The sequence below is a fragment of the Pithys albifrons genome, chromosome 7 (genome assembly GCF_047495875.1).
Source record: "Pithys albifrons albifrons isolate INPA30051 chromosome 7, PitAlb_v1, whole genome shotgun sequence".
NCBI classification, from domain to species: Eukaryota; Metazoa; Chordata; class Aves; order Passeriformes; family Thamnophilidae; genus Pithys; species Pithys albifrons.
Genome location: NC_092464.1, coordinates 10,626,667 through 10,654,192, shown reverse-complemented (window position 1 = coordinate 10,654,192; position 27,526 = coordinate 10,626,667). Strand labels below are relative to the sequence as shown.

Sequence of the window (27,526 nt, the reverse complement as noted above, 5' to 3'; positions counted from 1 at the left end):
ATACAAGAAAGTTTTACCAAGCATTAGTGTTTAAAATGCCTAGAGATGGAAATCTCCTTACATTCAGGTTGTAGAGGCACAAGTTTACGTCTGCCAAAGGATTGCTGGGATTTACTCCAGAGCAGAATAATGAGAAACAGTCATGCAATTTGTAAGAATGCATTTTCACTGTTTTTAAAAAATATAAATACATCTTGAGTACTTTCAATAATGAAATATAGTTCATCGTATTTTTGAGTACAATAATGGTAGATTTTATTGACATTTTTATGATAAAATATATTGTTTCAATTGAAATACTGTATTGATAGTCTTTAAAGTATATACAAGTTATATACAAATACAAAATTACAAATATTTTAATTGCAAACAAAAATAATCTAAACATTTTGCAATAAATTGTACAACTCTGTTTCTAAAAAGACTGCAGTAAAAGAGAGTGCAGCTTGTTGGATTCCTCAGGCTGAGGTGATGCCCACTTCTTCTTTACATAGTGAATGTCTATCTGACCAGACTGCTTGGCCAACACGATGCCCAACAACCCATTTGCTTTTTCTGGTTCTCCAAGCAGAGCCATAGCTACAACCCTGAAATCAGAAGAACAAGGGAGTGAATTTCAATTCAGGCAAAATTATTAGAAATTTGTGCTTTCAAACATGTTTATATCAGGTTACTTATAGTCAACTAAATTGTGGGGGTGAGTGTAAGTGCATCCCTTAAGGAAAGCTGTTTGGAGTTCTACCTTAAAGAGAACAGAGCTACCTGGAGTACGTGTGGTGGCTTGTAGCCAATGAGAGGCTGTGGTGTATGCAAGGTGAATTGGTTAACCAATTATGCGTTGGCATGTTACATGTGAGAATGCATAACAGGTGTGGATATTACTGCGTGACAGTGAGTCAGATCTAGATCTACTAGGATGTGAGGTGATGTAACAGGAACTAATAGGAACTAACTTCTTCTACTATGAGCTATAAGAACTGTCTGTTAACCTAACTTGAATAAACTCCTTAAGTTGTGAGCCTTCTGATCAAGCCTTCTGATGACTGCTGTGCCTGAGCAATTCTGACCATCAGTCCACAGCCCAGCTCGGTATAAGGGGCTCCCCCTATACTAAATGATTCCTTTCTTTTGCCCAAGTCCCAGCATATTCTTTAGCTTTTGACCAGTTGCAATCATTGAATGCAAATATAACTTGTGATTCTTCCCCCATGCATTCCACCATGAACTTGTAATCATGACATGAAAATTATTTCAATCTTGTAAAATGAATAATGTTTTATGGGATTTTCCAGTACAGTGTAACAAGTTTTAAAATGTAATTTCTCCTAAAACTAGCAGTGCTTCACCATGGTTTGCAAGGATACAAAGAAAACTTTCAGTTAGAGGGACATGCACCAAGGCTACTTCAGCCTAGGGAAGTCTGAGTCTCCCAGTATGACACCCCTCAGGGAGCAAAGAGAATCTTCAATGCTGGAATTTAGAAAGGCTGAATAAAATTGCTGTTGTGCTTCAGTCTACACTATATCATGCCTCTTTCCCTGGCTCCAGGAACAGTATTGGGAGACTACCATGGTGTCCACTGTGGTGAATGTGCCAGCCAAAAATATTCTTGTTTATTTTGGGACAATGAACACAATATATTTTCTTTAGACTGGTAACCATACTATATAAAGGCATTTTAAAATATCCAACATCTTGCCTGTTTCAGGGGTTGATCCTGATCCAGCATAGCTGTCTTTGTACTTAAATGAACTTAAAATCCAGTGATTTTAGTGGCAACAAAATTTTTCTCTTCATATAAGCAGCAGCTGCTCATTGTACAGACACCTGTCCCAACAGTATACCTGATTTTGAGTTATACTATTTCTCCTTTATCAGACAGGATAAAATAGTAAGGAGATGAGGATAAAGTCAGATTTAGCTCACTATAGTTTGTTTCCACACCTTCAGTAATTTACAAACTACAGTTAGACAAGTAAACTCTAATGAATATTTGATGGCAAGCAAAAACCCTATACAACATAATTAATATTTTGTTAAAAAGAGAGCAATGCAATGCACTTACTTCTCTGATGGAATAGTCTCCTTTGCCACAGGCAACAAGTCATTTTCTAGAAGATCCCAAATGTAAATATTAGACGCTGCATCCAGGGCAAAGAACACAGCAGGCCGTGTTAGAGCCCAGTGCAGGGCAATAATTGGCTGGCCCTTTGTGCTGTCATTCCACTGCATGAGGGGACACTCTGATGTCATCTGGTGTAATCTGATACTTCCATCAGAACAGCCAACCTATATCACAGTGAAAAGGAAAATACCTTCTGGAGCAAAACAAACTAAGCAAGATAAAAATTGCTGTTCAATTCTTGAGAATATCAAGCATACAAATAAAATTAGTTGTCTGACTCAAGTGACATACCTGCTCTGTAGCCAAATACATTCATTTTATACCTTAGGCAATGCCAATGACAGATAAACACCCAGAGCTGCCCCACAGACCTTTACTTCACAGCAATACAGATATTTTATCTCCAAAATCATTACGTCACTAAGAGTGAGAAACAGCTGAGGTTTCACAAACAGCAGGAATGCTGAATTTCAGTAAAACCAAAGAATAAGTTATAAATTATAATTGAAGTGCCACTTTCTCCTCTGAGCCAGATGATCCCCCTTTTACATAAGCCAAGTTCCAACAGCAGGACACAAGACTGGAGTCACCAGCTGGGGGCATTTGAAAGATGTGCAGATGTTCAGGTACCACTCAGTGGTGGAACTTGGCAGTGCTGGGTCAAGGCTTGGACTCCATGACCTCCAGGGTCTTTTCCAACCTAAATTATTCTGATTTTTTGTCACCCTTCATGGCAGATTGGAAGTAGTGAAGTAAATAAATTATTAGATCTAGTTAAATATGTCAAATTAGAAATATTATCTCAGCAAGTAATTAAAAAATGAAACTTCTATTAAAACTTTTTCTTACCAAAAATAGTGGCTTTCCAAAAGGGAAGAAATCGATTGCAGTGACGCTTATTGATCTCAGTCTGCTCTCCTGGGGCCTGAATAGCTTTGGAACAACTTTTAAATCATGTCTTGTACCATGGCCTACCAGACCCTATGAACAACATAAAGAAAACTAATTGAACAAAACAAACCAAAATCTGCATTATTGCTATTACAAAAAAAAGTTAAATAATTCACAGAGCTGCTACCTAGAAGATAACTAGCGAAAAAATTTTAATAGCCAACACATTTTAATAATAGGCTCATATTAAAAATTTTATATACAGTCTACTGGTAAAATTCCAACTAAAAGGGATATCTTCCACAATAAAAAATAACAGTAAGATGAATTTCAGCACATTACTCACAAGGTTTGTTCCAACAATGAAATGGTTGGGATTAGAAGACAGAAATTTAATAGTCAGTGTCAGCGGCATTCTCTGGTGAATATCCTTTGGGAAAAGGCTGGGAAAAATGTAAAGGGAAATGATGACATTATTACAGGAAGTTGTTTCCTAAAGCTATGCAAGTACATACAGAAACTGTTGATCTAAAATACCTATAACTAGCTCTAGGAAGAAATGGTATTAAAAAACCCTGCAAAATCACTAATGAAAATAATGTTAAGTACATCTTATGTAACAGCAAATTAGTAAAGTAGAGGATGAATTAGCTTTGTGAGATACACATGTAAAATTGAAATGTCCCAGTTTTCTTACCTGTTATTCAATTCCATAGTAGAGCTATGGACTAACTTGACTTTCCCTCCGGGAACTAAACCTAAAATTATATAAAATTATTACTTAAACTGATTTAAAAACTTTGCATTAGAAAACAAAACCCGTTAAATTAAATCCTAAGGTAATATGCAAAAGGGTATGTCATAGTTACATTGGTTACTGCAGATATAACCTTTGACATGTAAAAATCATACATTTACTTGAGAATGCAAATCTGAGGAATTGTAATCTTTGACAGAAATAGAAACATGATTAAATGTTTGTTTTAGCTTTGCAGCATGCATATAATATCCTGTAATATCACTGCATACAATCCAATTCTAGCAATGGGTAAAATGCACACTTGGATCTTTGACAATGATTATCAGTAATGAGACACTGTAATAAAGCTCCCACAAACCTGGTCTATGTTACTTCTTAGCAGAGGATAATATAAATAACGTAAATCCTTCAAAGACAAGAATTTTTTGAAGAGGAAAAAAGTGAATGCTGGTTGCAGTAAAACTGTGTCACCACAGGACCACAGCTTGACATAATACCCAGCTTTAGCAGCTTAACATAGGCTGACACTGCACACAAGCTTAGAGAAAATTGATCAAAAATTCTGGTTCATTGGCATCACTTCCTTGTTTATTTATGTATTTTTAAATATATCAGGATTTTAATCACAGCCTTTTCCAGTTAGGTAAGTACATAACTCTAAGTTTGTTTAAAGAACAAAGAATGTTAATTTTCTGTATTCACATAACTCAAAAAGGGCTGAATGGATTTTGTTCTTTATTTTTCTCATGGAAACTTTTCTTTCACACTAAGTTAAATACCTTACCCAAAAGAGAACTTTCAGGACAACTATCAAAAATGGAGACACAGGCAACAACAAAAGCATTATAACAGATGTGGTTAAAAATACAAGAAGAACAGGAGGAATACAGACATAGAATTGCATATTCTTTGATAAAAAGCTGTTGAGGAGACAGAAAACTGCTCTGACATTATAATAAATGTGGTTCTCCACTGGCAATTTCCAATACACAATTAGCAGATGAGATTCAGATAGCAGTGAAAATAATTCTCATCATACCTAAACAATAACCCCAAACATCAGAAATGTACTATTCAGAATTAATCTTTTCCTCAGTAATTCTACTTTCTTCCAAACTACTGCTTCATATCACTGACTCTTCCTCTCTTTTCTAACTTCATAGTCTCAAAATTGGAGCATTTTATTCTACCTCTAATGTACAGTACTCACCTAAATCAGTTTGTGAACCAGCTAAATCCACTTTATGTAATTCAACAACTACCTGAAAAATCAATATTTAACATTAATAACCAATTAATATTGACCAGACTTCCAAGTTTTTAACTAGCTGCAATAATGTTTGACATAACTCTAGAGGAACATTTGAAGAGGCAGATCTAATGTTACAATGATTACAGGTAGATTCTCTGTCCCCTGTCAATGTATGCAATTCTAAAAATAGCTTTACATGCCTGCTGGATGTTCCCTCATGGAAAGCAGAATATGGAAAGTTACATTCTATACTTAATTACTAGTTGGCATCTTGTTGGTTTGGTCAGTTGCTAAAAAAAACACCCTAAACCCCATAAACAAGGAATTGTAACACATTTCCTATGCTTTTCATTATTAAGGAAACAGAAAGGGTAGAACACTTGGCCTGAATCTGCTGCTATTGAAGTTACTTAGAGCTTTAAGGGACTTAACTAGTGATACAGAAGGGAAATACTTTTATCCCCTTATTATTCACTGAGCCATTCAGTTCCTGAAGCAAAATAATTCAGGTGAAAAGAGCAGGTGCAGCTGCTGGGCCAAGACTGCACCAGCAAAAAAAAAGACTGAAAACATCTGAGATAAAGAAGAGTTGTTAGGACACTGATTAAGAGTAACAGACCTTCCTGATTATCATATTTTAGTCAAGGCAATTTTATGAACTGATTTTCACTTTTTGTCTCCTGAATATTTGTTTTATGTAAATTATGAATGTAATTTCTCCCCTACATTGAGTACAGTCTCTGACACCACTGTGATTCTAAAATAAAGTAGGTGGTTGAAAGAGGACTGAAGTTTATTAATTAATTAGTAGAAATACGTGAACATATTCCTATGAAGCAAAACTACTGATTGCATGTTTTCATGAATTCATGTACCTGTTAATAGTTTTTCCTAAGGATAACACATTAGGGGATTAGGTCAAAATACTTAAGGAGAATTCCAACAGAATGGCTAGTGTTGCTGTACTTTTCAGGGAGAATATTCCCATCAGAAATTCTGACTTTGCGTTGCTATATTTGAAGTATTCCATTATTCCAATACATTTTACTCTCTGTTTTTGTACAAATATTACTCACCCACATATTGAGGATCCCATTTTCATCCATTGAAGCTATCTGAAATGGAGGGCCTGACTTTTCTGTGGAAGGAATGGCAACAATTTTTATCCATACACTGATCTTCCTCCTGAATGATATCAAAGGCCTTGAAACATTTCCTACATTAATACATGCTCTGAAACTTCCACAATCCTCTTAGCTGCCTAGAAAGGGAAAGTGTTCTAATTCCACTGAAGGAAAAAGAAGCATGAAACTTCCTTTACTGAGAGGGTGGTCAAACACTGGAATAGACTTCCTAGGGAGGTGCTCATGTCAAGCCTGTCAGTGTTAAGGAGGCATTTGGAAAATGCTTTTAACAAGTTTTAACCTGCTCAGCCCCAAATTGGTCAGACAGTTGGGGCTCATTGATCCTTGTAGGTCCCTTCCAACTCAGTCAGTTCTGTATCTCTGCCTATTCCAGTATGTGCAGCGTGTCCTACCAGAAAGGCAGATGACCCCTGTCTGCCTCTTTTACAAATGTCTGGACTCTGCATGGACTTTGGAATGGAACATACAGTGTAACAGATAAAATCTTGTAGAACCTGCAATATGCAGCACATTTCTTTGAACCACTATGGATTTCAAAGTACAAAACTGCAGTGGAAGTAATATTGTCTCCTCCAGCACACTGTCTGAGAATTTCAGAACATGAGGATTAGAGTTTCTTTGCAAAGGTTGGTCATGAAAAAATGGACAAAAGGCACAGGATAAACCACCAAGTACAGTCACACATTTTAAGTACTTTCAAATACAAGCAAGGTGCTTCACTGACTCAGGCATTTTTTCAGACATTATGGAAGTGCTAAAACTTTTCTAAAGGCAGTTTTTGAGTGATAACTTGTTTTATCATGAAAGAACAAAATATTGTGTGGGAAACAGACATAATAAGCGTGCACCCACATCTGATGTGAAGCTGCACTGAATGAACATTACATAAAAACAAGAGCAGAAAACAAACATGAATGTTGGATGCAATTGATACTACAGACAATTAAAGAGGGCAGAATAGGATTACAAACTGGATTTTGGCTATGATGTATTTGCTTCATTAGATACCTAAAGAAAGACTCAGATGTACTGATGCTTTGAAGAGCAGCTTACATACCCTCCTGATAGGAGAGACTTGAGAGCCCATAACTGTGATGATCAGTGTCAAGAGAGGCTGAGACAGGTTCCACTGCTAGTACAGGAGAGGTGTGGTTTACCAAGCTTAGAATGCCATCTGCAATCAAGGATAATGAAAGTTAAACATGATATTACTTTCAGCAAAAACAAACAACAAAACCTCAATCACTTTTCAGCTTCTGGGAAAATGATGACGATAAAAAAAAAAGGCAAACAATGAACTTCATAAAGAATTACTTTGAAAAAGTCTCAAATACAATACTGCAAACTGCTTCCTAAATTAACAAAATACTACTAGATAAATCAATGTTTCAATATTTCTATTTACTTCTCATTTTCCAAATGACTGCTGCACCACTTATGCCACTGTTCCAGACAGTTCATTAAACTCTTCCATTTCAGAGTTAGCATGAAAAGAATTATGGTGATTTCAAGCTTCATAAAAAAAACAGGGGCAGAAATAAATCACTGCTTAATATAAAATAGACAAAATTGAAGAATAATTGCTTTTAATCAAAAGTAACTACCCTGAAACAAAGAACTCACCATGGGAAAAATACGTACTTACCCTTTAATAACATTTTAAAATAAATGTGTATTATGAGTAATTTCAATATGTGTCCTTTGTCAGATACTGATGATTTCTCGACTTGCCCTGTGTGCTGAAATTAATTTCCTATAAGACTAAAGGCATAAAGCTATAAAGTACATGAAACTACATGAAACTGTCCCCAAACCTTTGACTACCAACCCTGTGAACAGCACAAGACCAAGCATTTTTAACCTACTAAAAATTAAGTCCATCAACAACCAACTACTGTTCATTTTCACATGGCTGCTGCAGTTACATACACTTGTGAAGAAAAGAGGATTTTGTGAATGTTTTTAAGTTTAATCAGAGTATCATAGAAACACATCTTACTGCATGAGTTTAGATGCAGATTAAAAAATGTAGGTTATGTTAAGGGAGACAACATGTTGAAAATTGACTAAGCTAATGATTTCAGATGAGGCAGTGGTTGAGTAGTCCATTTTATATTATACTCCTCCTTAGGTTCTACAGCTGGTCCTCCTCTCTATTCTCACTCCTTGATGCACATTGAGCTGGCTTACATTTCTGTACAGCTATTAATTACTGACAATTTTTACTAGACTAAATATAATCCCTGAACTGGCTAAACTGGCATACTAAGAATTATTTCACTGGGCACAAAATGACTAACCAGGATGCACAGATACTAACCAGTGGAAAATGTTGGAACTCTGAATGTCCAGTCAGTTCCACTCATCATCATATGAGGGTGCATTCTTGAGTCTTCTCGAAGATCCCAGACCAACAATGAACCATCTGTTGTTCCAGCAAAAACTAATGTGGTTTTACTGGGACTAAAGCAGCAACACATCACCTGTCAAACAGTAAAACCATGCATGATACATGTTATGATAAAGGCAAATAATTTGATAAGCCTGAAATATGTTTGTACTTCCTGGTGCAATTCCTACACAGATTACATGTGTTTGTGGCAAAAGGGCAACTTAATTTAAAAGGGGATGTAGGCTACAAGACTTCCAGTAGGCCTTTCCTTTTTAAGACAATTGTTTTGTAATCTGCATCTACTACCAAAAGGCTGAAGGGGGTGACTCAGCTGCATGGCCATGATGAGTACAGCGAAGTCCTGACAACATTTGAACCAGATGTTTTACTTCCATTTACTCTTCAACCACGAGTTAGAGCCCAAATTAAACAATAAAAACAACCAATTAAACATCATGACCATCAGTACAATCTAGTTCTGGAGCACAAAAGAGAATGAGAATCGTGTTTTGTTCACTAGGCTCAAATGTGTTTGTCAAAAGATGGTATATCTTGCAACAAGAAACGAAAACTCAAAATACACATAGTAAAGTTTTTCTTTTTGATGGGCAAATACACAACGTTATTAAAACATACCTCTGAATCAGCTATTAAAACTTTCTGAGGACTGGACGGCTGCCAGATGTTCCAAACACATATGAGGCTCTTCCTGTTCAGTAAATCACCACCTGCCTTTTGAGGTAATCCATGAACTGAGAGCAGTGTCTGCCTCTGCACTTGAGAGACATGTAGGCAGGATATTTTTCGGTCTAAACCATTAAAAAACAGACAAGAAAGGCAGTAAGTGAAAAAGCAAACTCACTGCAGATTAACAAGCATATTTAGCTGCTATAGCAACAGGGAAACTAACTGCACTTAGGAAGAATATTTTTATTAAGAATAGGCTGCTTTTGTAGCTATACAATAAAAAAGGAAGGACTAGAGAAGGAATCCAACATATTGTAAGTAAGTAGAAAACAGAAGGGAAGACAGTCAGGAAGTTAATAGAGTAATTACTGTGGGCATAAGCAAGGCAATCTGACCTGACATCAGTATATAGACTGAAAATGAAGCTGAGTCTCAAACAGAAAACAGCACAGGCCAGGCTTTTTCTGGTTCATCTCACATGTTCAGGTTAGATGAGGTGTGTTACAGGCCTTCCTAACATAATTACAGACGCTTGATTTTTATTTTTTATTTCCACCTGAATAGCTACCCATTATATGGGGAAGATAGAATTGCTTTTCAGATATATCAGGCAATATTCTCCCTGTTCAATAACCTGCCTTTATTTTCAATTTTGGCCCTACTGTCAGCATAAAGAGCCGAAACAAAATTACACTGCTTGGGATGGCCCTTCAACAACAGGGGCAAGAAATTACATTCATCGTGCTAATTTCTGACTGTATTTCTGGTAGGAATAGATGGAAAATATTTCTTGTAGGGTGCTCTGATGTTACCTACGTGAAATCAATCTGCACAGTTACAGTAGGATAGTGCAATTAAAAGAGAAGTGGGGTTTACATCATCTATGTATCCTGATATGAGCTGTTTGCAGTTATGACAAAGAGCATGGTATTTTGCAAAGAAAGAAAAGTTCACTCTGTGTACCAAAAGGTGTAGAATAAAGTTCCCTTACCATGGAGGAATGGCTGGTTAGTATTTAACTGGAAACAGCTATCACTAACAGACAGACTGGTTTGTCGAGATCTTAGTTTCTTGGGTTGTGTTGCAACTTGATCTTCCTCTAGCAAAACAGCAATCACCTTTCAAACACAATTACATTTGTAGAAATAAAAGGGTCATCTTATCCTTTACATCAGCACTGCTATTTTTAGCTTTCTAAAGCAATGTGGATAAATTTAATAAACCTTTGCCAACCCTCTTGTTCTTGTCAATTCTGTATCTTTACAAATACAGCTTTACAGACACAGAAGTTGCACAGCTCTGATTCCCTTCCTTTACAGAGAGATGATTCTCATTGATAAGGAGTATTATTTATGCAATTTGTTTAAATTAGTCAGTACAAGAGCTGTAAGAGATCTATCACACTGTACACTTATGCCCACAGCTCATAAGGGATATTAAGGACATAACAGTACCTGGCAAGCAGAGCGGAGGAAATTTGCTAATCTTTGTGAATCGATTTTAGGTGTTAGAGCTCCATTCACTGACATATCCTGGATGTTTCTGGGACCTATGGAAAACAAAAGTACAAAAATCAAACTTGAGGCTTCAAACGGGAATCAGTTAAGGAAAGTGCAAGAACAATTTAATTTCTAAGCATGAGAAGAGTGGTAGGAATCAACTTTTCTTCAGCAGGAATAGTAGTACTGCACACAAAGACCTGTTAGGGAATCATTTTTGCTGCCAACAGAAACAGCAAGCCAGAAGGACAGACTGTTTCTGCCACTTATTCTTCAGCCCCTCCACGTGGGGATTCAGAGTGTCTATGTCAGCTTGGTATCAGTGCAGCCTGCCACTCTACAAAGTCTCACCACTAATGGATACATAAAAGAAAGTTTACATGACATGCACACATTGATAAATTACTAAAACTAAAATGTTCACCTCCAGATACAAGAGAACTTTCCCCTGGATGCTGTGTCCATTTCTCCAATGTCTCAACTTCCTCAGTCTGAATGTCTCTATCAAGGTTGTCCTCGTTACACTGAACATACGCCTAAAGTAGAAAGATAGAGATCAACACATGGGTGACAGAGCTAAGAATGACTACACATAACTGAACAAAAATTTGTAATTTTAAAACTGATGTTCTCAACCTCTTCTGTTCGTAAATTCTGACTAAGGATACTGACACCCTGTCCCTATTTTGTGCATGCACATTTTACCACATCTCAAACGTGCCAGACGTACAGTAAAAATACAGAATGTCTCACATGATGTGTACACACCAAACCCAACATACCTGGGGACCCTGAGCCACAGACATTCAGAAAGCCCTTTAGAAAATGGGGAAGAAAAATGAGAGAGTCCTCTTCTAACACAGAAAGCAATCAGTTTGTCTGATCAAAGGTTATGAGATCATTGCTTTATGGTAATTAAGGCTTAGAGATGAAATTTATTAATTTATTACTCTACTGTCCTATTAGCTTCAATAACTTTCTTTTTCAAGGAAAATTACTTTTCAGAACATGAATCAGAACTTTTAGGATATAAATATTACTATGTATTTGTACGCACCTGCTTAGTGTTCATTTTGCCAAAGTTCCTGATATACATGTCGTACTCATTTACAGGGGGCAGGTCCAGTAAGGAAAAACTACGTGAGAAATCCAGGTCAATTAGTGGGAGAAGTTCTGAACTCCGTTTTCTTTAGAATGAATCACAAGAGAGAAACAAAAAATGGTAAGACCAAGTATTTGGTATTCCAAAGAAAAGCAACCTGATTTTGTACAGTACCAGAGGTCCAACAGTCTCTTAATGCATGTGAAATGAAGCTGTACCAAACTTAACTGGCAGGTAAAAATGTATCAATAGAAATATAGGGAATATTGTTATGAGTTTTCACTTAATGTTATGTTGAGATAATTATCATATTTGAAAAGGTAATACTGATTGCATATGGAACTTACATGGTTTATTATTAAACCCAAACTGTCAAAGCCCAGCAGATCATCTTTCCTAAGTATTCACAGCCTGTTCTGTAAGGTAGCAGATGAGTAACTCTTCCAGGAGTTAGGCTGGTGGCTAATTCTCCTAAACTCATTATCTTACATCACTTTTATGTGCAAATGCTTTATAAAGTTCTTCTGTAATGTCCTGGCTTTGTTAGGCACATCCAAATGGATTGAAATTACCTCCACTTGTAATAGACTGCCTGAATTTGTACCTCTTTACATCACCAAGGAAACAAATAACAAAAGCAATTCAGCAATTCTAAAATACATTTTAAATATACATATGAAATTACTTTCTTGCTGATTCATAACCTGTGGACAGGAATACTGACCTCTTGCCCTAAAAGCAAGCCTCCAAAAACCTTCAGTTACTCAACTATTGGACTTGATCTAAATTGTAAGATCAAGCTTTATCCAACTTCCTTCAATTCTTTTATTTTCTGCCTACCTTAAATTTTAATTTTTTCAGCTTTCTCACAAATAAAACTATATTTTGATTCTTAGTTGGAAAACAAGTCTATCTTCATATACTGTATCTTACTGTCTAAAATGAAAAAAAAAATAATTTTTTATACTACTCATTATCATCAACAGCAAAGACATTCCTGTCACTCCACTTGTATGGATGTATGGATAATGCAAAAGACTGACAGTCTTTGCCACAATTCACACAACTCTCTATCTGCTTTCATGACATAAAGTTGTTAGAATATTTTATTTTAAGAGTGAACTGTTTGAATTACATACAGATGTCTGTTTCAAGGTTAAGTCCAGCCTCTTTCTACAGTACAGATCCCCTGACAATGAGAAAATTTTTGCAAAAAATTTGAAAACACAAAATTCAAAAGTGCAAGAGAAAGGGACACTCACCCCTTTCTCTCTCTTGTACTTTCAGGGTTTTTTTTAATGTACTTAAAAATGATAAATAAATAGAAACCAGTTACAATTGTGGGTCTATAGCTAATCTATATCTAAATAGTCTTAAAGATGCAGTACTAGTTGCAGTTTCTATTAAGTAAGGCATTATTTGAAAAGGGAAAAGATTGGAGCAACAAGAGCTAGAACTTCATCAGTATTTTAAGCTGGGTTTTCCTTTATGTATAAGGACAATTTTCACATTTCCTTTTTGCTACTTGATGACACCTATTGCATGTTCTTATCCAAATTTTATTTTAACTTGTGCTTCGTAATATACCAACTCTTCACAAACGTGGGCACAGACTGCTAAGATCTAACTCAAATGTATGAAAGTTGCTTCACAGCTGTAAATCTTAATGATATACGCAGACAAATCCTTAAAATAAACTAATAAGCTCATATGAATACTTACAACTCCAAAGTGCCACAGCTCATTTAAGGGATGCTTTCAGTCCATTTACTGGTAATAATGTATCATCACAGCATTAAATTCCACAACCCCTTTCTCTTTCCATGAAAATGCTCATTATCTTCACAGGCTATTTATGTTGTTAGTATGTATACAAGAGGTATACACATAGCCATTACAGGTCATAGTACATAATCATTAGAGGCCGACAGCCATTCCAGAAGGCAATTCCTCAGAGATGCCTTCCTGAGTCTCCTAATCTCTCTTCATCGTCAAGAGAAGAAGCCCAGACAATGAACTTGCACAAAATTTGGGCATATAAAATTTAGGCAAGGTGAATTAGACAGCTTAGACAATAAAATCCTCCATATGTGAAGATCAGCTACCAATGTGCAGCCATGAAAAAGTGGGATCTATTATTAACAATAATATTTAATAATCTTGCTTTATGCATCCAAGTACTGTAACATAAAATTACAGATAAATTTGCTTCAGATAAATCTGGAGCTCCTGGAAAGTTCCACAAAAACTAAGTACCTATTTGTTTCTTTAAAATGCAGGGATGTCTTAGATACCTCAAATCTGGATCATTTTTAGATCAGTAATAATATGTTTTTGTGCCATCCCTGAAAGGGAACATCCTATTTTGGCAACAGTATGCACCATAAAGTGTCTTGATTATTTCAAGAAATTATAGCTCTGCAGAGGCCCAACAGCAGCTAAAAGGCTTGTTCTTTAGTACTTTAGGTCAAATAAATGACTGAAGAATTATACACAGAAATTACAACTCATTCTATAATAAAATGATACACATAAACTGATACACAAATAAATTTCTGCTATAAAATTTCATGTAGCAAAGTCTGTACATTACATTTACTTACAAACTAATTAGTGCTAGCTAAGAAAATAAAATTTGATTCAATAAGCCTCGAGTTTATGAATTTCAAATATTTCAAATAGAATGAAAAAAATCCCATCTCACATAGTGAGCTGCCATTTTGTGTGTATTATTTCACAGACACTCACTTCTGCTTGCTGGCCATACTTCGGCTACTTTGTCGCTGGTTTGCCATTTGAAAATCCATGAATATTCCACCAAAAGAGTTTCTGACAGTTTCTGACTGGTTTTCTGCAATATTATAAAACACTGTTAGTGTTACAATTCATGCTTTACAGGGCATGAAAATGCAAAGCATTTAAATCCAAAAAGCAAGAGATTTATTACAACACAGCTACTAAAATTTACCAGTTTGCTCCCTACACAAAGTGCTCTGTCACAGCTCTCAGCACAATGAGCTGAACTTCAGTAATGGGCCAGGATATGTCCCTTATTATGGTCCTTTATCAACCAATTCAAAATGACTGACCATAGTAACTTTTATTTTAGAAGGCTAGGATGCAGAGAGGGCCTCTTTCTTTCTTGTGCCATTAGCAGGTTCCTTGTACAGTAAAATGCTCCACCATCAATTCTAAAAATCATACCAACATCACACAGACCCCACCGTATGTGTGCCTGAATACTCCCTGAATAATTCATCATTACAGGTAGTGGAGAACTTCATCACACAAGCTTAAATAATGTCCTTGGATGAGTAAGGAAGTAAGGAACTTCCTTGAAAAGCCCAGTTAACAGAGCAACTACAATAACTGATGTCATGTCTATTTTAGTCCCTTTCCTGGGTAGATGTAGCCAAGTGACTTTAATATCCAACATCCAGGTGTTCAATACCAGTTCTAATGGTGTTTCATTTCCTCAAAAGAAGACTACCTTTTTAGGTAATACTTGTAAAATGCTTTTAAACTTCTAAAACTAATTACCAGAATGTTCAGCAACCATTTTAAGTAAATGAGATCAAAAATTTGTCAAAAAAGAATGTGTTGTGTAAATTAGGATAAAGCACCAAGTGCTACAATTCTGAAGTTTTAAAATCTGATTCTATATTTGAATGCCATCCTGTTCATTATCATTAATGTCATAGTATCCTGTCCTATAGCATTAATGGAATTAATGTATTGATTCCATATTGTTTATTAGAAAAATAGTAATTGCATAAATTTTCTGCAAGAAGAAATTCACATTACAGTATAGTGGTTCTGACTGCAATGACTTTTTTACTTAACTGAAAGTCTACTGGCAGAATCATAGAAGCTTCTAGGTTGGAAAAGATCTTTGAGAGATACTTTAAAGACTTACAGAAACTCCACACTATTCTTTCATGACTGTACTGACTTTGTATGAACCAGCCTAAAAAGCTCTTTGATATTCTTTTGCACAAGTATTCTATACAGTCATTCACATGAGTGCAAAGGGGAACCAAAACTGTAGGAAAATAAGTAGCTCTGGCACTTCCAGGTATCAGACCAACTGAATGCAAGACAACACTTGCAGAAAGAGCCTGCATTTAAAAGTTATGTGGGACTATTTATTTCAGTAGGATGGATCTTTCTCTCGCCTTTCCACCCAGAACCGTGGCTGCAAATTTGACTAAAAGAAAAAGGTGACTTTAAAGCCAGCAGAAGCCCCAGACTGTTCAAACACTCCGGTTTTGAAAATCCAGACTCTCATATCCTCCTTTTACCCAAAATAAAATGTATTGAATGTCAGTCTGTACATTTTTATACTTCACATTTTAAATTATTAGTAATGCCTCTGAATCATTCCTTAGCAATGTGGACGTTGCAGTGCTTACCCATAAACCCAAGTGACTCATCCAGAGGACCAGACTTTTGTCTTTGGGCAGACTTCTAGAAAAGAGGCCTGTTTACTCCTAAACTGTATGTGTTACTCATACATTTAATAAAAAGACTGGTATCTAGTCACATACCCATTACTGGTTCTTTGTTTTCATTTTCAAGTTTCTTTGGCAGGGAATTAAAAATTCTATCATTTTCTGCACTAATTGCTCTTTGAATTTCTTCTATTTCTGATGTTCTGGAAAATGGAATCTCTCTTAGGTTTTCTTCTGCATCCCTTTCTTCAGCACTTTTGTCTTCATCATCCTCAAAATCATCTTCATAATCCTTTAAAAGTAACAAATTTCAGTAACTTATAAACATGGATTATAGATGTATTTTTTCAAGAAATTAAAAGAAATTAAAAAATGATGTGAAAATAAAAATCTCATACAGGTGGCTATAAATCCTCTCACTGAAAGGCATTTTAAAGTAACTGTTAAATAGAAATAAAATTGCTTGTCTTGATTGTGCAGTAATTGTAAGCAAGACAGGACAATTCCCTTGTGTTGTTCTTCAGTGCCCAAAATAGTCTTTTTTTATAGAAACTGAATATTTAAGTGAACCTTGAGCTAAAAGTTCAATTCAACAAATTAGTGAAGGGATTGCTGTGTGTCACTTGGTTTTTTTCCTATGGTATTTTTGCAGCAAAAACCAAAGAGGGTTGTGTTTGGTTTTTTACCTGAAATTTTAGCTCTGATTATCTAAACAATTTTTAAATTACAGAAAATCATTTAAATAACTGAAATCCAGCAAGGCAAAAAAAGCACTTTGTGAAGATTTCAACTCAAAAGCAAAAGTTGGTTCACAACTCCCAATGAAAACTAAATAAATATATAGCAGAGAATTTATACTTAACATTTTAATTACTCAATATCAACTGTTTGCCACGTTAAGGTCACTGTCACCAAAAAATAAGAGCTAAAACCCAGGTAAAGTCATGAAATTTTTATATCTGTGAACAAAGGTATGCACTATCTTGATACTCAAGAATTACTTCACAGACAACTGTATACTTTCACTTACTTCAAAGTCATCTTCATAATTTGCTGAAAAGTCATCATGTCCTGTGTCTGAATTGTAGATTTGTGTATCTTTCATTTCCTAAATGAGAAAAATAAGTGAAACTATTAAATAATCTCACAAAAAATCTTTATCTGCCAAATCTTAGCATAAATATAGATTAATAGTTCTTCTCAAATATTTCTACATTTCCAACCATAGAGCATATGGATTATAAATATAAGTCTATTAACAAGAGATAATTCCTGACAAACTAATAGTACAGGAAGAATAACATAACTCAACGTTATCTTGTGAAGACCAACTGGGGCTTTTCTGGTGTAGTAACAAAATAAGACTGCTCTACCCTTCTGAGTATTACAGAAAATTATCCCTACACTGAAATTATTTGGGGGACTCAGATTGCTAATAAAATAGTGCTGGTGGTGAAACCAGGAAACCAGAGACATGGATGCAACAGGAAAATGAGATGATTTTATATATAAATAATTCTGTTAACATCAAATCCTCTACTTTATTCACATGGATTAAGATTTATGGCATCCCTGAAATAACTTCAAAGAAATTTCCTTTCTCTAACTTATTAACTTGATTAAAACAATGCCATTTATTTACCCCAACGTACTCCAAACAAACATGAAGCTTAAGATGACACACAGTGATCTATTCAACCTCCAATTAGACGTTTTCCTCTATGGCATCTTCAGAGTCACAGACTGAATCATCCCCATATCAGGGCTTTCAACAGGTTTCAAAATGGAAAAAAATGTGAAGTTTTATGAAAATTATCCAGCATAATAGCAAATTTACAACTAACCATTTGGCTTACACTCCTATTATTTGCCTGTGTCAGCTGCTCATAGAAAGAAATAATACACTTTATATAGCTACAGACTATTTGCATTACACATCTAAACTCTTCCCACTTACTGAGAATTGCAATTGTTATTACTCTCAACATAAATGTAACATTCTAAGTTCCAAAACCAAATAGTTTTACCTCTTGTCTTGTGTCCTTCTCCTCTTTTTGAATGTGCTTTCCTTTATCTTTTACAGTTCTACTGAAAAAAAAAGAACATCAATGTTATTGGTCAACTCAGAAGACAGCAGTTCCGCTTTGGTTTTGTCTTCTGGGAGTATTGTTTGTTTTAGAAAAAGAAGTCTTTTTCCATGAAAAGGAAAAAAACTGTTGAAAATTTTTAATAAACTGAAGTATTTCTACTAATATTTTTTTAGATCTCTATTATATGAAACGATAAGGAAACAGCCAGATGATTAATCAGCTCATAACTGAGAAAAATTTTGTCCAAATTTACCACCTATAATTGCATCAAAAGAGAAGAAAAAGCAAGGAGGGAAAAACCGTATAAACCTTGACATGTATTACTTGTATTAATATCTGCAGGAAACTGGAGATTAAGATCAGGTTGGTGCAATATGGTCTCTAAAGACATAAATCATACACTGGCTTCAAACCTGTTTTTCATTCAGGGCTTTTATTTATGAGGACAAAACAATCAGGGTCAGAGAGCAGGAGAAAATAAACAACTCTCTGCCCCTGAACAATCTATCAGACTTAAAGAAGAGAATATTTTGACTTCTTAAGTGAGTATTCATATACACTGCTGATGGGATTGATAAACATAAGAAAAGGCAACAATAAAAATTAAAATTGGGCTGGATCCTGCCATAACAATTTAGAATTCAACATCAACAGCTGAACCAGGGGTTTGGAACATCCCACTGAACAATACTGCCTTCCTTGCCATTCAGAAATGGCTCTCTCTTGCCTTGCCCACAACACCCAACAGCAACAGCTTCAAAACACTGCCTGAATATTCAGCACTGCTGCCACAGTTGGGTGCTGTTGCTGCTGCTGCTGCTGCTGCTGCTGTTGGGGAGCATCCCAGCACTTGCATTCTGAAACATGTCAGTTTTAACTTTTGTACAGAAACATACTTCCACAATGACAAATTCAATCAACCAAAGGGATCTGTGCCATGCTTTACATTAGTAATAATCAACAGTGATAGTGACCACTGTCTGCCAGTGTCCCCAGAGCCCAGCATGCCAGACTTCCACTGAGTTAGGAAACTAAAATAGGGCTTAAGAACGAGAATTCCAACTAACAACACTCCTGGAGAGTTACACTTCAGAAAGTTGTATAGGAATTTCACATGGCTGGAGAATTAAAGAACGCAAAGAGAACTAGAATATTCAGGAAACTTCTGTAAGATTTTATATTTGCTAGTAATAAAACTCAGAAATATAATCCTGAAATTTTACTGAGGCTGACCTGGACCTTTCCCTTTCACATAAAGTTGCAAACTTGATATATATATATATATATATATATATATATATATATATATATATATATATATATCTAATGTTTTAGATAACACCCAGGATAGGAACTAAATATAGATATTCAAATTAAAATAAACAATATGAGAGAGTCCTATGTAGTTCACATGACCACGTGGCTCCATAGTGAATTTCCAGCTAGTACAATATAGCACTTCTGTCTCCCAGACTAAGGGCCCAGATTAATATATATATAGTTTGCAAGGACTGCAAAAAACCTCTTGCTACCCTGGGGTAGAAAAAAAATAAATGGAATACAAATACATACATTTTTATCTGACTTGCCTTAGGGGCAAAACACCGATTTATTTTTTTTCCAAATTGCTATAGTATTGGGTTTATAAAAAAATTATATTCACTTTAGATATTTGAGATCAAGAATTCATGTTTATTGGTTTGGTGGTGACTGTATCTTAGTAGACACCATCTCATATATACCTGCCTCAAATCTCTGAACTTACCTTACATGCTGATGGCTTCTTTCCTCCTTAATCCTCTCCTCCTTTTTGCATTCACTGTTCTGTAAAAGAAGACACAATATTCATGAGTCAGAAGTGTTGGGAGGAAATATGTACATGAACCTGTATTAGTACGAGTGTTATCAAACAGTAAGAAAGGTTTCTAATTAATTGTTTCAATGACACACTATTTTTTATTTCAGTCATTGCCTGTAAGATATTCTGAAAAACTGGTAGGAACTATGGGCTGACATTGGAAGGCTGTGGTCAGCCTTTTTCAAACAAAGAATTTACCAGTATGCACAATGCACACAAATTGGACTCAGGGGCAGAGAACACTCTCAGGCACTTTTAATCCCCAGTATAGGGCTTGACTCTTAAATTCTGTATTATGAAGGTTTGCCTAAATTTGGAAATGTATTCAACAGGTTGTTTAACATAAAGGTACTTGTCTGTATCTATGAACTTCAGAAGACAAAGCATAACTGTGAAACAGAAGCATCATTGTGAGTGTTCTGTAAAAGCTACTTGAGTAAATTTCCAAAGAAGTCAAACTTTGAGCAAGGTCCTGATAGACTTTTGTTGCCTGATGCAGAAAGTCAGCTACAGAAATCACTTGTGCTGGGCCCCTACACTGAAGATGACTAGTATTTGCAGTAGCAAATATATTTCTGAAATTTTATATGAGAAGCTTGTACATTTTAACTCTTTAGGCAGCAGCTATACTCAGATTCACAGAATATTCTGAGTTGGAAGGGACCCACAGGATCATTGAGTCCAACTCTTAAGTGAATGGCCCATACGAGGGTCAAACCTGATCATCTCAATGGTTCTATGCTCCATAAAACTTACCTCATTTTAAGTTACAAATTACTAGATAGTCCTTCCCTTATTTTTGTAGAATGAATACTTATAATATAAAAAACAGTAAAAATTGTCATAGTTTTCATTAAGTCTCTAGGAAATAACATGCTCTATATTAGAAATACAAAAGATATTCTGTGGCTGCAGAAGCAGAGGCAAATCCCACAAATAGAAGGGGTCTACACTCACATGCCTATTTGGGAGTTAGAGGGACATGCTGCCTTTATGGACAACATGGAAAACAGCTTCTAAAAAATGGACCTCAAGCCTAAGACATCTCCACCTTAAAGTGTAACAATTTCAAAAGTTATAGCAATAAAGAATTTTATGAATAAAAGACTTTTCAAACATAAGTAAGTTTCTTGATTAAATTTCATGGAATGAATCAGCTCTGGATTAGGATACGTAAGTGCAGATATAGAGTTTTAATCTACCACTTTAGCCCCAGATTTCAGAAAATGACTTAAAATCCAGGTATTTTATTATTTTCTTATCTATGATATATCAATAATTAAAGGAAGTTATAAAGTTTTAGCATAACCTACCCTTCGATCATGCTTCTTTCTTTCATTGTCTCTACTTTTTACTCTCTCTTTAGCATCTTCTGCTTGCCCTTCTCTGTCTCCATGGGAAGATTCTTCCTTAGACCTCCTTGACTTATGGTTTTCTTCCTCTTCCTTTCCATAACGTGTATGACTTCTCTCTTTTGAAAGCCTCTCTTGTTCTGGCCCAACAGAATGTTCTTTTTTTTCTCTGTGTCTTCTTTCTCTCTTTTTATCCAACTCTTGGTCTTTCTCTAAGTTGTGTACACGTTCACCTTCTTCACTTTTGTAGGCTAAAAATTTGTCAGTTTTCTTTCTTGCATCATTATCCTGGAAAGAAAAAAATAACATTAAAGTTAAATAACATTAAATAACAAGAAAGTTCTCCAGGACTGTTTTGTCTTCATAAATCTATCAGTTCTTGACCACTAGAATGATAGATTTATAAGTACTTAATCTTTCCATCACATGGATCTTATTTCCTGTGATTTAGCAAGTTACAAATTATCAGAGCACTTGAGATTCTGATATTTCTTCCAGGACATTGTGTACTTTGCTACAGAAAATTCTTTGGACTATATAGTCTTCACACAAAAATTTAAATCTTATCTACTAGGTGGTCTAATATAAAGTGGGATTGTACTCACCCATCACCCTTGTAATAAAGGTGTAAACAGCAGTTGGAAAATTTTTATGTAGCTGTACAAAAAAGTACTGTTTGCCATGAAAATTTTATTTCATGTTTACTTTAACGAAAGGAATTAAGTATGTCATTAAAAAAGAATAGTTCAGATATATTTTGTTGTATGCTTTGTATATTTGTGAGCATCTTACTATCTCTAGGATTTATTGGGAAATGGAGTCTGATCCAGTTTTCTCCTTATTCTACAATTTTATCTCATTCCATTATGCAACAATTCATTACTTGCCCTTCCTTTACCTTATTTTCTTTATGCCTTCTTTCTTTCTCTTCACTTCTTGTTTTTTCCTCCTCTAGAAAACAGATGTGTAAATTAAGAAACAAATTTTATAATACTCAAACTCTGTACATCAATAACTCTATCATGTAGAAAAGAGTATTTCAGTGACATGTTTTCCCTAATATAAAAGCTTTCTACAAAGAAATTCATATTCTGTTGAAAATCTCTCTCCAAACCTGGTTAGTCCTTCTGCTTTCCTAACAAATCCCTCTGTTCTCATTTATTTTGTGTAATGGCAGGAGTAATGAATGACACTGACTTCAGCAGTCACCCGGTGAGCTGGGGATTCAAATGGGCCATTCAGTAGACAATGTCCAGGCAGGAAGGTAGTTGTGTAGTTGTTCTCTTCAGCCCAACTGACCAACAAAACAGTGACATCCATCCTCTCTTCACAGGATGGGAAACAAGCATCACCCTTTTTTAAAGCATCAAAATAAAACTAGGTTACCACAACACTCTGTAAAGATACACAAGTTAGGAGACATTCACACCTACCTGCCTTTATCCTCTCTGTACAGACGGGGTATGGTTTCAGAGTATTCCTATCCAAATATCAAATATTTCCAAGGACAAAAGCAACCTAAAGCAACTTACCCAAACGATGCCTGCTTTCTCTTCTTCTGTGATGTTCCTTATCTCTTCCTTCAAATGATTTCAGATTATTTTGTGTATCTGTTTGCTTTATCTCATGTTTCTTATGCTTTTTATCTCCCTCCCTCTCACTCTCCCTGTCCTTATGTTTTGGTACACTGTATCTTTCCTTCTCAAAATGTGACTCTTCAAGCTTATCTTTGTATCTGTCTTGGTCTCCTCTCTGGTGTTCTCTTCCCCTTTCTCTCTCTCTTGTTTTACCCCTTTCTCTTTCACTAGATTTAAACCTCTCTCTCTCTCGTGTTCTTTCCTTGCTCTTTCCTCTGTCTTTGTGGTCACGTTTATGAGTGTCTGTGTCAAGAACAGATCTATCTTTCTGCAGTTTCTTTTCTCTGTGCTTTTGGTCTTCACTTTGGCTATCTGGTTGTGATGCCTGAAACAAAAAAAAATGAATCTATTATTATAATAATGCAATCTATTTTGGTAAGAGTATATTCATGTGAAAAAAATTGGTGGGTTGCTAAATATGTATTTAATTTCCTAACCCGCATTAAAATGCTGAACTATTCTAGGCTTACTTTGTAAAATTACTAACATTATGTCTGTGCTTATTGTGAAAAGAACTAATAAATGGAATAATAGTTAGATCCATATTGGAAAACAGCTTTTAAAAAATGCAACACAAACCTCATATGAGTATCAATGGTGTAACTGACTGGAGCCTGAATGCCCATTTGACCAGTGCAGAATGTAAATACCCAGTTTAAAAACACATGACAAACGAGAGATGATGAAAATAAACACATTACATACTGCACACGTAGAAAAATGAGTAAGAATACACAAAGCAGAGTTATAACTTGGATTTGGGTGGCCAGCAAATCAGACCCATTGACCACTGTGTGATTACCATAAGAGTGTATTATTTCCATTTACCTAATTAAGAAATTTGTAGAGTAACCTTATGTGACTCATGTACAGAAACAGCTGAGTGGGCCTGGCTCTGGATACCCTTGGAGCAGCCAGATTCCAGAGCAGTCAGTGTGACAAGGAAGTTAGCAGCTACACATTAAAGATCCGTACTGTTTGTATTTGATGGTCCAGATTTAAAGTGCCTGGTGCATCAAAAAACATTAGAAAGAAGGAACTACTACAGATCCCATAAGGCAGAGGGACACACAGAACAAGCAGCCAGCCCTTTATGTTTGGACCATCAATAAATTCCACTGCTGTAAAGTAACTTCACATCAAGACTAGAAAAATAAAATGAAATCACCTTAAGATGTTTCCGAAGTTCTTCTGATTTCCAAGTATCTTCTTTGGTTCTTCTCTACAACAGAAAACAAAAAAAATACTGAGCAATCAATTTGCAGAGAGAAGTACATCATTTAGCAACTGATACTATTTCAAAGGAAAGGATCAAGGTATATATGGCAAGTGTCACGGATTTTTGTCAGACAAACAGTAATTTGATTTAGCCCTAGTGTCTGTTCTGTATGTAGCACTGAAGAAAAGAAAGCAAAAAAATAATGAAACTAATGAAACCACACATGATGGCTCCCTAGTGAAATAGGTTATATTTCTTCTATCCTCATTTGCAGAGTTCCTGCCCTTGACTGTTTGGCTGCTGCTAAAAAGACTAAACTAAAAAAATCATATTGTTTGAGATCACTAAAGCAAAGGCGGATTTTAATCTACTGAATATTTTAATTAGTTCATTGGAGGATGATGACACCAAAGTGATGTGATCAGGCTACTGTTATTCTCAAATTCAGAACTAACAAAAGCTACTAAAGATTAACAACATACTCGCCAATAACTTTTGGAATGATGAGTTGCACTGCTGGAGTAAAATAAACATATGGTGACCATCTTTTTTAATTCATTATATGGAAGCAGCATTTTAACAGTCTATTTTAATTTTTAATTACTCTACATTAAAAAAACCCTTGTCTTTTCAAATTTAGATTTTATAGAAGATTGTAGTGGACTGGCAAACTCTATCTGAGGCTGATGAGAAGTCTCAGGAAGGCAGCCTCGATAATGAAAAGAAAGTGCTCTTTAAATTTTCTTTTCTTCTGATACTCACAAAAGGGGAGAAAAAAGGGCAAATATTTACTACTTCATAAAGTCAGACAAGACGATCATTTTCCTCAGTGAAGCTTTAACAAAGTCTAAGAAACTCAACAGAACTTGTGTCAGGGTAACCTGGCAGGATGGCTACGTTGTATTATAGTCTCAAATAGTAACCTATTTAAAATCATTAATATATATGGTCATGTTTTGGGTTTAGACAATATTTAGGTATATAACAGCAGAAAAGGAAGAATGCTAATGGTGTTAATAGCCTAAAGCCATCATAACAACAGACAACATAAGGTTTTGAGATTTATTTCATTTATTATTTTGAGATTTTTTTGCAAACTGAGGCCAAAAGCACTCAGCAAACATTCAGAGATGATACTCAGGCATCCAATATTATCCATCTGCCAGTTTTCTGGGGTCTGCAGATTTCACCTCCCCATCCCCACCAGAATATGTTGGTCTCATATATGATAATTTTCCACTTAAATATATGCTTTGGCAAGAGACTAAAAAATAAATAGAAAAAGATAATTATTTCACAAAGTTAGAAGAAACTTAATACATTTGAGACCACTGTCAATTTATAAGTAAAGGAACCCAGAGAAAAATGTTTAAAACAAACTTTAAAAGGATTTGTTGAAGTTTCTAATCTATCTGCTAATTTAGAAGTACTTACATATGTAGCTATATACTCATTTAAATCCAGATTAAGATTAGTTATTTAAATGACACAGAGGTTTAACTTAATTCATCCACCTGAGAGCATTCAGCTCACATAAAATGCCACAGAGCTCAAGAAATTCTATGAAAATTTTTACCATTTAAGTAATTGTACTTTAATCTAAACAAAAACTAGTCAGTGGAATAGAATCATAAAATTACAGAATTGATTCGGTTGGAAAAGACCTCCAAGATCATCAAGTCCAACCCTTGGTCCAACTCCAGTCCCTTTACCAGATCATGGCACTCAGTGCCATGGCCAATCTCAGTTTAAAAACGTCCAGAGATGGTGAATCCACCACCTCTCTGGGCAGCCCATTCCAATGCCTGAGCACTCTCTCTGGAAAGAATTTTTATTCTGATCTCCAACTTAAATTTCCCCTGGCAGAGCTTGAGCCCGTGCCCCCTTGTCCTATTGCTGAGTGCCTGGGAGAAGAGACCAACCCCACCTGGCCAGAACTTCCCTTGAGGAATGAGAAACCTCAATGCTTTGGTTAAAGTCTTCAAAAGAGTTCAAGAGGCTTTTTCTCCACTCACAACTGGAATGATTAGAGGTTTTCAGAATGTAACGTTTAGTTTTCAACAAAGTTAAGAACTCACTTAACTATGATTCTAAAGGAAAACAGAATAGCAGTAAGAAAATTCTGTAGTTTTTAGAACAGAGGAAAGTTGGGGGGGGGGGGTGTTACATATAAATATTTGTTTCTTATTTCCAATACGAGCTGCCAATTTGAGAGCCCTCAGTTGTGTGAGGAGCATGAATGGTAGAACAGGAACAGCCTGAGGAGGGTCTGCAGCACCAACACACCTGAAACATTTACATCCGAGTTTCACTTCCCATTACAATTCACTGACTCGCTTCTTTTCAGTGAAGAGGTGACTGATGTACCACAGTTACTGAAGTAAGAGCTAACATTTTTCAGCGGGATCCTAATATGCTGTTTCACATCCCCTGCCCAGCCACTCCATCGCTTCTGCATTTTCCATTCAGCACGACCACAAATCAATTAATTGACAAATCAAGGTTCCCACAAACAGTAACAGAACTGACTTGGTCCTTCTGCCTTTCCATGTGCAAATGAAACACAAGATCCGATGTTAGCTCTTGCACGTCGTTGTGTTTCCTTTATTATGGAGCACCGTAAACTTTACCTGATTTAACACCTAAATGCAAAAGTTACGTGGGTTCCTAAGGAGCTAAAACCTGACAGCGAGCGGTCACTGGAGCACCAATTATTAAACACACTTTCATCAACAATACGAAGCGTGGGGTGTTTTCCTGAACCAGCTATTGCTTTCCGCAGGAGGGTGTGTGGCTGGTGCCGCTCACCCCGTCCCTGTTCCAGAAGGATGAGGATTCCCTGAGGCCGCTGCTGGGGGGCCGATCCCGGGCCGTGCCCCGCCGATCCCAGCACATCCCGGAGCGCCGCTGCCCCTCCTCTGACCGGCTCCCCTCACCTTGTCCCCCTCCATGGGGTGGGGAGCAGCCGCGTCCGGTCGCGCCGGGATCGGGAAAGGGAATGAGATCGGGATCGGGAAAGGGATCGGGATCGGGAAAGCGATCGGGATCCAGCGGGGCGTCCAAGGC

At 36.0% G+C, this 27,526-nt stretch overlaps 1 protein-coding gene across 5 annotated transcripts; it reads right to left on the bottom strand.

Moving 5' to 3' along the window:
- Window positions 1–238: 238 nt before the first annotated feature.
- On the bottom strand, window positions 239–27,526 carry DYNC2I1 (dynein 2 intermediate chain 1). 5 transcript variants are annotated; one of them, XM_071561420.1, is made up of 24 exons: window positions 27,397–27,526; window positions 24,410–24,463; window positions 23,137–23,566; window positions 22,503–22,555; window positions 21,566–21,892; window positions 20,160–20,218; window positions 18,332–18,392; window positions 17,335–17,412; window positions 16,401–16,596; window positions 14,602–14,704; window positions 11,809–11,938; window positions 11,176–11,287; window positions 10,707–10,801; window positions 10,244–10,370; window positions 9,202–9,374; window positions 8,494–8,656; window positions 7,231–7,347; window positions 6,105–6,166; window positions 4,987–5,038; window positions 3,714–3,774; window positions 3,363–3,459; window positions 2,975–3,106; window positions 2,066–2,289; window positions 239–587 (listed from the first exon to the last, which is right to left on the bottom strand). In XM_071561420.1, exons 1-24 carry the CDS (start codon window positions 27,409–27,411, stop codon window positions 416–418), a joined length of 3,093 nt encoding a protein of 1,030 aa, XP_071417521.1. In that variant the 5' UTR covers window positions 27,412–27,526; the 3' UTR covers window positions 239–415. The 5 variants fall into 5 exon arrangements, with proteins under 5 accessions (XP_071417521.1, XP_071417522.1, XP_071417519.1 ...); XM_071561421.1 differs by having other exon boundaries at window positions 18,332–18,389; XM_071561418.1 differs by lacking the exon at window positions 27,397–27,526 and adding an exon at window positions 27,269–27,356.